The 17,033-nt window shown below is 41.1% G+C and overlaps 1 protein-coding gene across 2 annotated transcripts in view; it reads left to right on the top strand.

The window, feature by feature from the left end:
* Window positions 1–16,344, top strand: part of col5a1 (procollagen, type V, alpha 1) — a 73,518-nt gene extending 57,174 nt beyond the window's left edge. The window contains exons 42-66 of one of the 2 annotated variants that reach the window (XM_031754693.2): window positions 4–111; window positions 206–313; window positions 1,384–1,437; window positions 1,570–1,623; window positions 1,725–1,832; window positions 1,913–1,966; window positions 2,085–2,192; window positions 3,902–3,955; window positions 4,147–4,254; window positions 4,388–4,441; window positions 4,546–4,599; window positions 4,700–4,753; window positions 4,859–4,912; window positions 5,037–5,144; window positions 5,312–5,365; window positions 5,442–5,495; window positions 5,654–5,761; window positions 6,005–6,058; window positions 6,145–6,180; window positions 6,277–6,330; window positions 6,447–6,714; window positions 7,946–8,058; window positions 9,714–9,782; window positions 13,241–13,474; window positions 13,716–16,344. In XM_031754693.2, coding sequence (XP_031610553.1) covers window positions 4–111; window positions 206–313; window positions 1,384–1,437; window positions 1,570–1,623; window positions 1,725–1,832; window positions 1,913–1,966; window positions 2,085–2,192; window positions 3,902–3,955; window positions 4,147–4,254; window positions 4,388–4,441; window positions 4,546–4,599; window positions 4,700–4,753; window positions 4,859–4,912; window positions 5,037–5,144; window positions 5,312–5,365; window positions 5,442–5,495; window positions 5,654–5,761; window positions 6,005–6,058; window positions 6,145–6,180; window positions 6,277–6,330; window positions 6,447–6,714; window positions 7,946–8,058; window positions 9,714–9,782; window positions 13,241–13,474; window positions 13,716–13,862 — 2,271 coding nt within the window. In that variant the 3' untranslated portion in view covers window positions 13,863–16,344. Of the gene's footprint in view, window positions 1–3; window positions 112–205; window positions 314–1,383; window positions 1,438–1,569; window positions 1,624–1,724; window positions 1,833–1,912; window positions 1,967–2,084; window positions 2,193–3,901; window positions 3,956–4,146; window positions 4,255–4,387; window positions 4,442–4,545; window positions 4,600–4,699; window positions 4,754–4,858; window positions 4,913–5,036; window positions 5,145–5,311; window positions 5,366–5,441; window positions 5,496–5,653; window positions 5,762–6,004; window positions 6,059–6,144; window positions 6,181–6,276; window positions 6,331–6,446; window positions 6,715–7,945; window positions 8,059–9,579; window positions 9,649–9,713; window positions 9,783–13,240; window positions 13,475–13,715 lie in introns of both variants that reach the window. The other variant, XM_039614417.1, reaches the window with a different exon arrangement.
* The last annotated feature ends 689 nt before the right edge of the window (window positions 16,345–17,033 follow it).

The following is a 17,033-nucleotide window of genomic DNA, read 5'->3' as shown; positions in this document are numbered from 1 at the left end:
TAGGGTTCTCCTGGTGAGCGTGGTCCTGCAGGGCCAGCAGGTCCTACAGGTCTCCCAGGACGTTCTGGCCCCCAGGGACCTCCAGGCCCTGCTGGAGAGAAGGGTGGACCGGTAAGAACACCACATTGTAGGAATAGCATTTTTTTAACATTTTTGTCTGACTGACAAACACAATGTTGCACTATGTCAACAATCATTATTTTAGGGAGAGAAAGGACCTCAAGGTCCAGCTGGAAGAGATGGTATTCAGGGACCTGTTGGTTTGCCAGGACCTGGAGGACCTCCTGGCCCACCTGGAGAGGACGGAGACAAAGTAAGACAGTATTTTTGGTTTATTTGTATCTCTGCGAAGAAAAATATAATGCAATTCAGTAAATTTCTTTTTTTGTTTTTGAGCAGTTGTGTTTCTCAATCTGTGTCTTTCTGTGTACGCACAGACCTAAACTAGACACTAAACTTTGCAATTGGGCTCCCAGCCAGACCCTCTTGTCTCTTTCTCTGTGACCTTAAAACGCTGTGAGGGGAATTTGTCTGACAGGGTTTGCATCGATTAACAGATCCTTAAAAGGAGAACTGGCCTTGTTGCTGCTTTGTACCCGTCTTTACAAACAGACACAGAGAGAGAGGCAGCGACAGGATGGGTGAAAGTGACCCTTTAGTATTCAGATCCAAGCAACTGCTCATCCCTTCTAAAACATTTGCAGGAAGATCAGCTGCGGAAATACTCAGAGGATAATCTCTCATCCTTTGAAGAATGCCTCAGTTCTTAACTGGCCTTACAACATTCCCCGTGGTGTAAACGGACAAAGAGAATACAGAGGGTATTTGCCATGCAGATAAAAAACGATCTTGCCAGATAATGTTTACATGCATTCAGACACTTTCTCATTATAAGCCCAGCTCACAGGGAACGGAAAAGTCCAAGGCCTTTATTTAGGAGACTAAAGCCACCACAGAAAGAGCATTTTCTGATTCAAACACCAAAGTAAATGCCTTTAGTTTTTGGTGGTTATTAGCATTATTTTTAACACCCACACAGGCATTTGGGGGGGGAAAGTACAAGGTTCTTCAGTTGGTATATTCTGGTTTAAACAGGTTCTGATGGGAGTCATAACATATTCTGTTTTGGCTGCTTGCTCTGTCACTGAGTCAGCCATCATGATAAGCCCCCTTCAGAAGTGAATTATATTTTTTAGAGAAGGAGAGATGTAATTGAGATATCTATAGGCAGATCTAAAGGTACAAAACAATGTCTTTTGAAAGGAAGGACAGTTCAGGCAAATTAGGGATTGTTAAGAATATTCGTTGTCAAAGTTTTATTTCCCTTTTATGTGTATACCACTGCCTGTTTTTTTGTTTCACGCTTTGATGCTTTCTTCACAGGGAGAGATTGGAGAGCCGGGCCAGAAAGGAAGTAAGGGTGACAAAGGAGAACATGTAAGTTTGTCTGTAGAAAACACATTATTTATTCATTGTTTTGCTTCCTAGAAGTCTGAGGCTGATACATGAATTTTAAATACTGAGTGATAGAAATACGCTTATTACGCATTTTCATGTCCCCGTCTGCAGGGTCCACCCGGTCCTACTGGCCCTCAAGGACCTGTTGGAGCACCGGGTCCTGCTGTAAGTGTCCGTTTTGAGATATGTGTTCACATTATTCAGTTGCCTTATCTATGTGTTAGCAGACTGACTCTCATTATCTCATTATCTCTTCTGCTGTGCAGGGTGCAGATGGTGAGCCTGGTCCCAGAGGTCAGCAGGGTATGTTTGGCCAGAAAGGAGATGAAGGATCCAGAGGATTCCCTGGACCTCCAGGCCCAGTCGGTCTGCAGGTGCGAATTAGAGTATTAAGCAAACTTCAACCATGGTTTTAATTAGAACGATCTGATTAAATAATTTGTAAACCTTTCAGGGCTTACCTGGTCCACCTGGCGAGAAAGGTGAAACTGGAGATGTTGGTCAAATGGTAAGAGCTTAGTTTGTACGCATTCTGACTGTGTTATCATTGAGCACATTTACACTACAAGGAGCATGATGATGAATTCCATTTCTTAAACTGAGGTGGCTCTGCTTGTTGCCTACAGGGTCCACCAGGTCCCCCTGGTCCCAGAGGTCCCTCAGGACCCCCGGGAGCCGACGGTTCTCAGGGACCTCCCGGTGGTATTGGAAACCCTGGTGCTGTTGGAGAAAAGGTAAGACTCTTTTTTTTATTGGACGGAATGATTTTAGCCAGAAAATCAACCATTCATGTGTGTAATGTATTTTGATTAGTCCCATCAATAGTGGGACTTTTGAGGCTGATAACATTATCAATATTTAATGAGTAAAAATTCTGATATGACACATTCATATCAGCTGTTTAGACTCCTGACGATCGAACTTTTCCTCCGTTACTGATATATTTGTGGTGCTGGGTATGTTTGTTTTCAGACTCACCTGTCATAGAGAAACAGTTTTAACTTAGAGAAGTCAACTTAAAAAAGTCAGATTCATTGTGCTAAGCAGTTTGTTTGGGTTGTGTTTTATACAAAGACTGATACCTCTTTAAAGGCTTTTGCAGCTATTAATATTTCACATGCCTATTTATATGATACCATTTGGGATTTTTTTTCCTACTCGAGAGTGACAGATGCACGCCAAATCGAATGGACAGGGTGTCATTCCCAATAGTAGCCTACTGCTGGGGTGGAGAGATTATAAATAAATTGTCAAAAAGATCTTACTGCAATTCTAAGAAGATAAATGCATTATTAAAGGCTGCTACAGCTTTCATTTGTTGCCGCTGCTTCATCATCGAGCCTCCTTTGGTTTTTGCAGCTGCTGGAATGCAGCGCTGTGCAGTTTTGTTTTGTTTTTTTTCAGCGCTTGCTGTCCGGGGTGATGGTATAATTTGCTTTATCTGGTTCGGTCAATAGAATCACCTCTTGCTCCTTTCTAATCTCCCCGAGGATAGCCTGTCCTGCTTCTGTGCAAACAAACACAGCGGTCTTTGGGCTAATCGGGCGTCAGCTGAGCTGGCATTTTATTATCCAGCCCCAAGGAGCTGCCAAGCAACAGAGTCCTGGCCTTTTTTTGGTAAACGCATCCCTCACTGTATCTGTGATGAGCAGCTGCCTTTTCCTGGTTTTCCTATTCTCTGCAGTCCTTATGCGGACAAGTGAAGGTCATCATAAGAATGGAGTCAAGGCCTGTGCAGGGCTTCGGAGGCGCAGCATTGCATAAAACAGCAGCGCACGCTGCTAATACAGGCGGATCAGTGAGGCTTGTAAACAGCCATACCAGCTGCTTAGAGGGAATTTCTTGACAGCATGGAGGCAGGTTTTGGAAAACAGCCAGACACTAATTTAGAGTATCAGTTGATGTTCACAACACAGAGCCATTGTTCATGCTAGAGGGAATCTGGATATGCTTATCATAGCGAGTCACTGTGCAGCTTGTCATTGGCTCTGCAGAGCTGTGCCATCAACTGACATCCTTGTTTCCCAAACATGACATGGGCTAATATTTTTCCACTAAACACGTGTGTGGTAGACCCCAGTAGGGAGGACAGTAGGCTCATATGGCAGTGAATAACGATAGTGCCTGGCATATAGGTGAGTCAACAGGGCAACTATCCAATAAGGCAAGAGGAAGAGGACAAGATATATGGGGAGGGTCCAGGGAGAACAGTGAGGTCAGCGCCTTCCTTGCTCCTGCCACCCAGTCTGCCTGCACTTGATGGATTGAAATCTCTTGTGTCATCTCTTTCTATTCCCATTTTTGGTGACAAGGACATTGGGACAGTGAGGGGCTGCAGTAAATGATGGGATTTTTAGAACCACAACAGATCAACAAATCACTTTACTTGTAATGTATGTCTCTGTCTCACCTACTAATACCCCTTGTTGCCCACCTCTTTCAGGGAGATACCGGTGAAACGGGAGAGCCAGGCCCTCAGGGAGAAGTTGGCCCACCAGTGAGTTATCTCAGTCTATTTCATTTCATTTCTATTAAAAAAAACAACAAAGAGTTTATCTATAATGTAATGACGAAAAAAGAGATTGTGTTTATCTTCCACAGGCCATTTTCCTCATGTTATACACTAGCAACTCTGAATTCTAGATTATACAAGCAATTGCGTTGGTGACATGCTGCATGCTATTGTAGGGTCCAAGAGGAGAGCGAGGAGAGAAGGGAGAGGCTGGTCCGGCTGGTGCTGCTGGACCTCCAGGCCCTAAGGGACCCCCAGGAGATGATGGTCCAAAAGGCAGCCCAGTAAGTTCTGTTCCAGGTTTTTTATTAAAATACACTTCGCAACATAAGTCATTAAACAGAGGGCGATCATAGTTACTTAAAAGTAAATGTCCAAAAAATAACAAACAAAAAATGTAACTTTATTCATTTTAAGGGTCCAAGTGGTTTCCCTGGTGACCCCGGCCCCCCTGGAGAGCCTGGTCCAGCTGTACGTATGGCAGCTGTTCTGTGAATAAACCATCCAAACTTAAGTCTTTATAAACTTTTTATTGCAAAACATCATGACTGAGACCCTCTTCAATTCCAATGCAGGGCTTAGACGGTTTACCGGGTGACAAGGGCGATGATGGAGAGGCTGGTCAGCCTGTGAGTGTTATATTTTTTTTCCCACTCTGCTGCATGTCATTACTGAGAAATGTAAATAGTCGTTTCAATGTTGAATTATTTCCTTTTCCTTTTAAACCAGGGTTCACCTGGACCCACTGGAGAATCTGGTCCTGCTGGACCACCAGGAAAGAGAGTAAGTGCTGCTCTGTGCTCTCTTACTCCTATCCTTACAAATAAGAATAGGCAGGTTTGTGAAAATGTTAAAAAGTTGCTTTATTATTATTATTTTTTTTAATAGGGGCCTCCTGGACCTGCAGGACCTGAGGGAAGACAAGGAGAGAAGGGAGGCAAGGTAACTCATCCAAAAACAAAGCAAAAAAATGTTTTTTCTCTCTTCACATTATGTGTACATGAAACAACCCAACAAAAGAGCTAACATCAAATGTTTTCGTGTGAATCATTTTCCCGTGTGAAAGGGAGAGCCTGGGTTAGAAGGTCCCCCTGGAAAAACAGGTCCCGTTGGTCCTCAAGGATCACCCGGAAAGCCAGGTCCCGAAGGTCTCAGGGGAATCCCTGGTGCTGTTGTAAGTATCTTACTTCTCAGCCTGGCAGCGATTCATCACTGTCATACCTTTATGTAGTGTGGTTTTGTTTAAACAGATTCGCTAATTTGCTAAATAAATCCAGAATATTAAAAGCAACTGGTTTTCTTGTGAAGTGGGGTTAAAAAAAACTACAAATGTTTTTGCAGGGAGAACAAGGTCTACCTGGTGCTCCAGGCCCAGATGGACCTCCCGGGCCTATGGTGAGTAGAAATAACTTGTATTGCCATGCCTCATATAATGTGCGACTGGATCTGAACGACTTACATTTTCTCACAGGGCCCACCTGGCTTACCTGGTTTGAAAGGAGACTCTGGTGTCAAAGGAGAAAAGGTGAGATACTTAAGGAACCAGTTTAGTGATTGCTGAGTTGTTTTTTCCTTTTATTTTTTTGTTTTCCACCGACCATCAAATTCTTACTCCTCTGATTGGAACGTGTCTCATTAAATGTTGCTTTGATTACATGTGCTTGTGTTGTTCTGTTTGCTCAGGGACATCCAGGTCTTATTGGTTTAATTGGACCACCAGGTGAACAGGGAGAGAAAGGTGACAGAGGCCTTCCTGGTCCTTCCGGATCAGCTGGTCCCAAAGGAGACAATGTGAGTAAACAACACTGCACTGGAGTTAAAGACCTACATTGTTGAACAGCAGCTGAGTTTGTGCCATTAGTTAGCTAGCTATTGACAGACTTTTGTTTGATCTTCCTTATTTAGCAAGAGCAAATTGTTACCACTGGTGTTAATATCTTTCATACTAGTCAATACTGTTGCTTTAGGAATAAAGAAGGGTTTTTTTTCTTGGCACACAACATTTATGGATTTGCAATTTCTCTTTTCTTTCAGGGTATTGCTGGTCCTGCGGGTCCACTTGGTCCCATTGGCCCCCCTGGATTACCTGTAAGCTTAGCACGTGTGTCTTACTATAGACTCATGATGTAATGTTTGAGCCAGTACTGATCACTTGATTGTCTCTGTGTTTTTAGGGTCCCCCGGGTCCTAAAGGAGCTAAAGGCTCAACGGTAAGTGATTAACCAAAAGCTGCAAAAAAAACACAAGCATTTATCATGACACTTATTTACGAAGATTAACTGCTGGTTTCATTTTGTCCTGCTCAGGGTCAAACTGGACCAAAGGGAGAGACTGGTACACCTGGACTTCCTGGCCCTCCTGTAAGTAGATGCTCTACTTTTTGAGCAGTAAAATTCAAAATGACGAAATCAGTCATTGTAATTTTGGTTGACAGTAACCGACATTTATCTCCTCTCGTGTCATCTCTCCATAAAAGGGACCTCCTGGTGATGTCATCCACCCACTCCCCATCCAGGCTCCTATTAAGGGCCGATCACGTAGGAACATCGATGCCAGTCAGATGGTGGATGATGCAGCTATGGATGCCAACTATAAAGACTATGATGATGGCATGGAGGAAATCTTTGGCTCACTTAACTCCCTGAAGTTGGAGATCGAGCAGATGAAGCACCCACTGGGCACCCAGGGCAACCCTGCGCGTACCTGCAAGGACCTGCAGCTCTGCCACCCTGATTTCCCTGATGGTTCGTGTCACATTTAGCCCAAATTGGTGCTTTGTTTAATCGTCTTTCTTTACGCCTTTTAAACTTTAACAAAATCAAACACAGCTAGCTAGAAATTTTTGTAAAAAGTCAGTGTTACCGGCCACAAATCAGGTATGTAATGTTAATGGTGAAACAAAAAAAAAAGAATAATATAGCCTGACTCAATAGTTCCTGTTTCACTGCATGCTCTTTCAACCCCTCCACCACCCCAACATCCACGTCTGGGCTCCAGGGGTGGATATACTCGTCACCCCCGTATTTCTATATTGTAACATGAGTCATGTGCCCAGCATAACTTAAACCCAGCCTTTAATAATGGGTCATGATGAATAAATCAGAAAAATGCTTACAACTAAAAACAAAACAAAAACAAATTAATAATATAATAATGCATTAAATGAAGTAATTTTTTCTTAATCTGCCTGCAGATTAAAAACCTTTTTGTATTCATATTTGAATGTGTTGACTGGACAAAACAAGCCATCGCGTTCCTGTGTTTCGCTAATATTTATTCATCATGAAAATAATTGTTAGTCACAAACATACATCCAAATATAAATCACTGTTTAATTCTGTTTTGTAATACAGAGGCGTATTATATCTGCAGTGTATCCGTCACAGGAGCGTGACACTTGCAGTTGCTCACATACGGGCTAGTTAATTACTAATTAATTAGTAAACAAAGTACTTTTCCACTTCTCGGTGCATCATCCATCTCTAGGTGATGATATTATCAAACAGCAGGATTTACTTTTCAAAAATGAATGTTTGATAAACCATCTGGGATGTCTGGCGTGCTAATGAGTAAGGTGCATACCGCATAACCACAACATCCAAGGTTCAATTCCCTCTAATTGCTCCAGTTTCCTGATCGCTGTCTGCTTTGGCAGCTGTTAAAACGAAGCCAAAACCTTAAAAAAAAATAGGATCAAATAATGAAATTAAATAATGAGTTATGCATTTATTAGCAATGCTAATTTAAAAGAAAAACACCCACAGTTTAGAATGTGTTTAACGTGAACTGAAGATGTAAACACAGAGGCACGACGCACCCAGTGTCTGGCCTTACCTTGACCTCGGTGAAATACAGCTATCAAATGATATATTCTGTGCTCTCTCTCTCTCTCCCTCTCCCATCTGTGTGTGTGTGCGTGGGTGTGTTTTTGTGTGTGTGTGTTTGCGTGTCTTCTCCGTTCCTTTATCTGTCCAGGTGAGTACTGGATTGATCCAAACCAGGGCTGCTCTCGGGACTCCTTCAAGGTTTACTGCAACTTCACAGCAGGCGGCGAGAGCTGCATCTTCCCAGATAAGAAGTCTGGAGGGGTAAGTCTGGCTGTGTGTATACAAGCAATGCACTCGCACAACATGACAACACAGTAAACAGAAAGGTTGGGCCTTAAAAAAACAACAAAAAACAAAATCTTTACTATTTTCATCATGTAGTTTGGTGATAAGATTGACAGCAAGGGTAATGTGAGCCGAGCACTCTCGATAAGTAAATGCTTTTTTCATTTTTTACCCTTCACATTTGGGACTAACCTCAGCATGTCAAAACAACACTATATACAACAGTAAATCTATTTACCCGTATAATTAGCCTCCGCGAGATTAGCCGGTGTGTTGCTTCTAAGAAGATGTGGGAGATGATTCACCAGGACTCCCCCTGCAGATCCCACGAGAGGGACCGAGTTATTTTGCTAGCGTGCAAAAGTCTCCTTTTAGTCCTGCAGCGAGACAAGCGCTCACATTCACTCTGTTGTTTCAGAACCATTTTTAGATAGAATGACATTAAGGACTTCATCACCCATAAAAGCCTTTGGCAGGTGAGAAGATTTTTGCTTCATTATGCATGAGTGCGTGAAGGAGTGAAGCACAGCGGAGTGGTGAAACATTGGGAACACTGTCTTTGACGAGTCGGGGGTTGTGTAATAGCGGCGCGCTACAGCCATTTTAATGATCCCACTCACCAAGCCTCAGAGGAGCGGGAGTTTGCCTAAGCTCAGAATAATGAAGCAGACTTTTTATAGCGCGCTGGTGATGGGCTGTTCTCATTCGTGTCAGGGCTGTGAGAAAGAAAAGCCCGCGTTGTCTGTCTTTTTGCTTTCAGACCCCAAACACTCCCACGTGTGTTTTGAGATGGGCGCAGTGGTCACGAGAGCACACGCTTTGTAAGATCCTCAAAGAGATCGTGCTGCCTTCAAGGTTGAATTTTCTCCTCCACTCTGTGCAGCGTGGCAAAAAAAAGTGAAGGTCACCTTGGATGCAGCGTGGGTCTAATGTGTGCCATCTCCCAGCGATAAGCGATCTCCGGCCCATCATTCATTAACGCATTAAGCCATTGATGACACCCCCGTATCAGACCCTGCTCACTAATTATAGAGAAATTCATCATTGTCATGGCTGAGACCATTAGAGCTGTGCCCCCGTTGGCCAGTTCGCAGCTTTTAATGGTGTAACAAAGTTAGTGCACCATGGCTGCATGGCGCTGACACCGAGCAGCAGGGATGGAGGCCCCCACTATAAGAGCTCCTTGCCTGCGATCATTTCTTAATTAATCACTGTGTACTCATGAATTTTTCAGCAGCAATTAGCTGCCAGCTCCAGTGTGTACAGTACAAAATAGCATAATGGTTTACAAAAGTCTTCTTCCCTGGTCCAGTCGGTTGATCTCACTGAGAAACTGTTTCAGGTTTTTGGAAGACTCCTCAGAGGACAAACAGAAGGCGAGAGAACAAAGCTGAGAGGGGATGTGGGATTTCTGTCAGATCTTGTTTCCTTTTCTTTTAACACTGCTGTTTTCCCTCCTCCTCCATCCTCTTCCTCTTTGTCGATCCATGCCCCCAGGCTAGGCTCACTTCCTGGCTAAAGGAGAATCCCGGTTCCTGGTTCAGTGAATTCAAACGTGGTAAACTGGTAAGCCAGACCCCCGACTTTCTCAAGTCCCTTTCCCTTCCCTGAATGCCTCTTATATTTTACAGAGCAAAATGGCAAAATGGCCCAAAGACTCGCCAGGCACATGGTATAGTCACTACAAGAGAGGTTCCCTGGTAAGTGTTGCTGCCCGCGGTCCCGGAGTCCTGGCTCAGGTCTGGACTCCGCGTGCCTGAGGCTCTGCATGGTTCTGGTTCTGTGAAGTATGTATCGCTTGCTGGTTGTTTCATTATTGAGTTGCATGATTCAGCATGAGCTGCACTCACCTTCAGTCCAACGACATAGCCGGATGCTCTTACACGGAAATGGAGGAGAGGTTTGTGGACCATTCAAAGCAAGAAATGAAATCTGGTGAAGAAACATATTGAGTCTAAAAAAAAAGAAAAAGGAAAACAATGTGTGTACGAATTCCTGTCATACCTCTGCTACATTAAGAGAGCATCTCTAAAGAGTGACTCTGTGCCTTGACAATCCCACGGCTCTATATGTATTAGTTCATCGCCGATAGTTGATTTATTAGTGTGGACAAAACATCTCAGACTGAATGCATCGCTTACACTTTTGTTGTTGTTTTTTTTGTGATCTCGACAAGCTCTTGCCTCAGCAGGGCATCTGTCCTCCACAAATGGTGAAACACAAGTGTCATTCTCTCTCAGCTTGCACTCACATTCCCAGTTTCTCCCTTAAACGCTGGAGAGTACCTCTGAGTCAAATGGGTCAGGCACTCAGTCACTACCCAGGGGCCCTCTGGGTACTCAGTCACTGTTGACTTGCGACTGTGATGATAAAGAGGTAATGTGTGTATGATGATGCCAGGCTGGATCCACACGCTGTGCGGGTCAGGGTGGGAGGGAGGGAGGGGATGACGAGTGGTGGGGTACATGAGAAAAGCACGGACCTGCTCAGCCACAGTTGGAGCCACAGTGCCGACACTCACAGACATAAATGACAGAGAAACAGTCTTAATTTTTTAAAATATATTCATAATTAAAAATCAAATTAGACCAATTATCCTTATTATTAGCTGGAGATTATGTCAAGTCAAAGTGTCGGCACTCTGGGCTCTTTATATGCATGTGTGTGTGCATGGACTTTCGCTTATGTGCAAGAATAAGAGGTAATAGACGAACAGACACACAGACAGTTTGCTGCTCTGGCTGCATGGAAGGGATCCGCATGTGCATGAATCTTCAGTAAGTCCTGTTTGTCTGAAAGACAAAGTGACCATGTGGATCTAATGGATTCCTGATGGTTGGTATGCAAATAGTCATTTACGGACATTAAAATGAAATACAACTGCTTCCAAAATCTGCTGTCTTGTCAGTCAGTCAGGATTACTATAATCAGCTTAATGCGACATAGCTCAGTTTTTCTCTTTTTTTTTCCTTCTTGTAACATGAGCCTGAAAAACAGGGATGCTGGGTTAATTATAGGCTAATTAGCAAGCAATTAACATATCATTACTGCCACATAGTTCCTATTACGAGAATACATTTTCATGATTTTACCATAATTTGCTCGTATCGCTTATATATTTTACATAATCACACAATTACGATTTAAATGAGCTCTTTAGTTATGCTTATTTTTTATACTTTGAAGGTAGATTTGTTCCGCATTAAGCCTTGAACATCAGTGCAGCTCCCGGGCATAAGGCCTTGGAAATATTCTGCACTTATCCTCCTCTTCTAAAAATTTACACATATTTGTACGTTACTTAAGGATAAGGCTGGTAATTAAATTTTTCATTGTCGTCAGCAGATTTCATTAAAGACCCAAACCAACAATGAATTAAAGCACTAATAAGCGCAGTGTGTTTAACGCCTGATAGCGATGCTGTTATAAACACTCAAAATTGTACTAAATGTGTATTGAACTGCAGCTGAATATGTGCTTTTTGATCTTTTCCAATAAAACTACACGACACAGATGCTCTAAGAACTTAAAGTAAAAACGACAGCTCTGTATTTGAGACTGTTTTTGCAAAGATTTAAACATATGGTATTCGGTAGTAAGGTTGCTCTTGGTAATGTCGAGGCACTTCACCTGTCCAAAGACGGGACTTCAGCTGAATAGGTCACTAAAAACTAAATTACCCCCTGTCTTGGTTTGATATTTCATCGTCTCCAAAATGGGAAAGGGCATTGCTATTTTGAGGAAATGCTCCGTGTATGTTCCTGCTTCTGTTATGATTGATGTTGTTCTGTCACACCTGGAGTATTGCCCAGTCAGCTTGTCAAGTGCTGCTGAAAAGCATTTAAAAAACAAGCCTTCAAAAGGCACAGAACAAGGGAGACAGATTAGTTCTCCATTGTTCTTCTCGCACTTGTGTGTGCGACGTTCCTACATTGGCGGAGCCAAATTAACACCTAAATTAAGGTCAGGCCTGTTATTCATAGAAAGATGTGCCACAGGTCTCACATAAGTAGCCTGTTGATTGTAAGAGTACTGAAATATATCAAGTTTTAATTATTCAAATAATTAATCATTAAGGAAAATGTGCTCGGTACAAACTGAATGTGTACCAATCAAGTGAATTTCATTTAACCAGATTTCATTAAATTTGCATTGTACTTATGTAACAAAATTACAAGGAAAATTTACATTTAATTAAATTAGTTAAAGTCAGCATTTTGGGGAGATATTTTTATAACTTGAGCTTATTATATAATGTTGTACTGCAGTATACTTATGACTAACTTGACAGTAGTTTTTTAAAGATATCACACATTTTGGAGTCAGCTTCAAAAAAAGGCTGATGTGAAATGTAAAAGTGAGGTCAGAGGTCAAATGTAATATGATATTTAGATGCAAACTATAATATAGTATTTATAATTCCCATATAATGGTATCGTTTCCTAAATGTTGGCAATAAAAACAAAGGCAATAGAATTTTTTTGCATAGTTTTAAAGATAAAAGACATTTTATGAAAGTTTGACCTTATTTGAACTTGAAGAAGAGGTTAGATATCCAAAGTAATCTGACATTTTCAATCCCTATATGCCTAGATGTTATCAATACAAACAATGGCAGTAAAAACATAGTTTTACTGCTCTATATATTCCAATTATTATACATTAACCTTCAGATCAATCTATTGAACATGAAGGAAAGGTCAGAGGTGGGATGTGACATTTTAAAGCTTGGTGCTTTTTGCATATTGATAATATACACCAAACTTGAAAGAATCATAGTTAAAATTTTAATGGTCCACTCTACACCGCCACAAAGGTTGATGAGAATTCATTCAAAAGTTCTCAAGCTATCGCGTTTACAGACAGACAGAAAGACAAACAAAACTTTTAACTGTAATAAACAATGAAAAGTCTTTAGTATTGGACTGACATTAGCATTGTTTGGTTTAGGTCTTTATTAATAATTTTGATGAATGCCAGCCTTATCGCTCTACTAGGTCTATATGCTGAGTCATATTATATATTAATGGCACATCAAGTTTTCTGTCTGGTTGGCACCTCTTATCAACACAATTTTCAATAGTCAACACATAAAAAATGCTTCCAGGTGACAGAGGAAGCTGCATGGTGTAAACATGTAAATGTCTTCTTTTTGCAGCTTTCCTATGTGGATGCCGAGGGCAATCCCATCGGCGTGGTCCAGATGACGTTCTTGCGGCTGCTGAGCGCAGCAGCCAGGCAGAACATGACATACAACTGCTACCAATCGGTGGCATGGCACGACCAGGAGCAGGACAACTATGACAAGGCCATCCGCTTCTTGGGCTCCAACGATGAGGAGATGTCTTATGACAACAACCCCTACATCCGCGCCTTAGTTGATGGCTGTGCGGTAAGTCAGGGAAGTGTGTGCGTATTTGTGGGTGTGTGTTTTTTGGGAGGTAAGCTGGGTTCCTTTGATGGAAACTGTTGGAAAGTTATGTTTTGAGTATCTTTGTAGTCGTTGCGTGAGCAGGAGTCCAGCGAAAGTGTGTGTGTGCGTGTGTGTGTGGTGTTTCTTTCTTTTTTTTGGCTTTAAAAGAATTTTCCGCACGCTGATTCTTCAACCCCGCTGTGTCTTTTCTCTTTGACAGCTGAAAAAGGGCTATGAAAAGACAGTACTTGAGATCAACACACCAAAGGTGGAACAGGTGCCATTTGTGGACATCATGTTCAACGATTTTGGCGGCTCCACGCAGAAGTTCGGATTCGAAGTGGGGCCCGTCTGTTTCATCGGCTAAGACTTTTTAACTGAGCAAATGGAGAAAGAAAAAAAAAAGCATATTTTTGTTTTCTCAAAAACAATTGATGAAAAAGAATAGGACGATTCTATTTGTAAAAGAAAAACGTTACTTTTTTTTTCCAAAAAGCAGCAAGTATAAAGTAAAATGAAATCAAGTTGAGAATACGGTGAAATTTTTTTTATAGGAAACAGAGGAAATAACCTTGAAACCTCAGTGTGCCTTCTCCATCACATGCAAGTTTTGAAACTGGATGTCAGATCCTCCTTCCTATACAGTTCACTCACACACAAAAACCTAGCCCCATGTCACCACACTTTTGTTCCAAACAACGAAGGCGACCTTGAGAGCCGCGGCCGTTCCAGACGGTCGCGCTATGTGCCTTGGACTCCATTTGATTTGGCTCTTTTTTTTCTTTGCTTTAGTTTTGATCTCATGTTTTCCTTCATCTCCCTGGCTTTGCTTTTTTCTCAGTTTGTTTGCTCATTTCACTACGGGAGCTTTGTTTGTGCATAATTGTCTCCCCATTCTCTTGGGATGGGCCATATATATATATATATAAAAATATATATATATAAATATATATAAATGATTTTTTTATGTTTGTAAGTACATTCTGTATATTTTTCTGGGTAGCTTTTATTGCTTCTGGCTTCAAAACATGCATGTGACTTTCTATATTTGTGAGGTAGGAGAGCGTGGACGACATCCAAAATTGTAGAAAAGTGAGAGAATTCGACTTGTAAAATCAAAATCCAGAAAAAAAAAAACCAACCCCGTGGTGAGTCCTGTCTTGTTGCAACTGTGGAGCACGCCTTTGTTGTAATTTAAGAACAAAATGGAAATAAAGGACGAAAACAAGCTCTGTTATTATGTGACAGTTAATTTGCAGACAGAAAACAAAAAGAACAAAAAAAAATACATTCCTCCTTTTTGTGTCCTCTGAACAGAACACCCCGCATTGGTGGCAATATTCTTAACTTAATAAAAGCCTTCTTCATGTTTCCTGAAATCTGACTATGCAGTGGGAGATGATGATGGTGATGATGTCACATTGTAACGAAAACACAAAGAAATCGAAACCTAGGTGCTATTTTCTCTCTCTTCTGTGGTGCTATGTATTTTTTCTAGTTTTGTGTTTGAAATATGGAAAACTTGTGCTGAGAGTAACTCCATCGCCGCCAGCCCCTTTGACTCGCTTGAGCATCCAGTGGTGGTTTATGCATGCCGTTATTTTTTTGTTTGTTTCCCGTACATAGCCACTCTGAGATCAGTGCAGCATGGTACCGTATGTTATCTCCTGCTTCAGCGGACCACGCAGATAAGAAATGGGTCTGTACCAAATGTTGGAAATGACGAGAGGAATCTAAGATGGTGCTGTTGGCTTTGCGTATCAATGCTCTGTGACGCTGCATTATTTTTTTATTTTTTTTTTATCATATGTGCCACATGAAACTAGGTTAAAAGATGGACATGTTGCAATTGGGCCAAATGGATACAGTGCAAATTATAAGGTCCTTCCACCAAAGGTTTTCTTTTCTTTTTTTGTTATGGGAAAACAACTCGAGAAACTTGTTGATTAGCCAGATGGAACGGTTTGTTCATGCAGCGTCAAAACTTGCCTATCGGTCTATAATTCTTTTCTTTTTTTTTTTTTTTTTTTTGCCTTATTGTAATATTGCTCTCTGTTCAAACTATGCACTCTTTATGCTTATGACCACTAGTATCTACCACAGAATTGTTACAGCTCTTCATTTTTTTTGGCTTCCTTTTTAAAAAAAAGAGAAAAAAAATCTTTAAATATGTGACTTGAACCTTTTCTGTTAAGATAACTCAATATGCTTGTAGATCTTTGGCTTTATTTTTCATTTGATGCAGTAAATCCAAATTTAACACTCTGCTCTCAATAATAATTATAATGATTTTTTTTTTTTTTTAAAAAAAGGACAAACAATTATTTTGTAAATTTCCAGAACCAGCAGTGGTGCTGCCATTTTTTTTCTTTTTTTTCTGTTTTTGGGTTGTTGTTTTTTTGTCTTTGTTTCATTTTGTAGATTTTCTGTTTGTTTGTTTTTCACAGTTTTGTCAAACCTGTGTAAGGATCAGAGGATAGAAGATATATTGGTTTTTATGTCAATAAATCCAAGTTTACTGTGGCCATCCACTCTTGTATGTCTTTTGAAGCATTAAAACCTATCTGTATGCATGAAATTGTAAAGTTTTTTCTCTTGTTATGATTTTTTTGTAGCGTGGCATGATCTCCGGTCCATGTTTTATTCATCAGGATACGTTAGCTTTTTTTTTTTTTTTTTCATTGCTACAGATGAAAAAAAAGAAGAAGAAGAAGAAAAAAAAGGTCATGTCCACAATTGTGAAGTGGAGAGAAACTGATGAACTTGTAACTCTACCAAAGCCAATGTTCGTTTGTAGTATATTTATTGTATTATTTAAAATAAAAAAATAAATGTTAAATGATACCATAGTGTAAGTGTAAGAGGCGCCCTCTTTACGTGCAAGGTTATTATTATTTTCCACATGCTATCTATTTTTACACAGTATGAGAGCACCTTTTTAATGGAGCCAGGCACAAAGCATTTGGACACATTCATTGAGGCAGCCATGCTTCCTTGTTTACCGAGCTGTGGGCTGTGTGTGTGAGAGAGAATGTGTCCTTAGGGATGTCTGTTTAAGCCACACAACAGGTAAAGTACAATATGTTTAACATAATTACATATCATTAATATGTAAACAGTTGTAGCTCCACAGATGCTTCACAAAAGGGAAGATCTAAGGCTGCGTCTGGTGATCACAGCTACGGTCATCCGTGGATTATTCCCTGCTGATGTCTCCAAGAAGGACCAGCTTCCTTTCTAGGCTTTTTTGTTTGTTTGGTTTTTTTGGACCGAAAATGTGTACATCTATCACTTCCAGCAGATTTTTCTACTTCGCCTTGCAGCTTTTCAGGATGAGCGGAGGAATATGTGCATTAACCGCTGTGTGTATTTTATGTAAGCCTTCCTCAGTGATCATTATAATAAAGCCTGTCATGCACCACTAATTTCAATAATCTCCAAAGCTTTGATCAAATCTGCGGTGGTGAGGATGACTCGCAGCGCTTCAAATGTCTCATTAGGAAGAAAACCTCACACAGTGTGCATTAAGCCTTAGCGC

The sequence above is a fragment of the Oreochromis aureus genome, linkage group 7, assembly GCF_013358895.1.
Source record: "Oreochromis aureus strain Israel breed Guangdong linkage group 7, ZZ_aureus, whole genome shotgun sequence".
Taxonomy (NCBI): Eukaryota; Metazoa; Chordata; class Actinopteri; order Cichliformes; family Cichlidae; genus Oreochromis; species Oreochromis aureus.
Note: the sequence above shows the minus strand (reverse complement) of the source record. Positions and strands in the feature narration are given on the sequence as shown.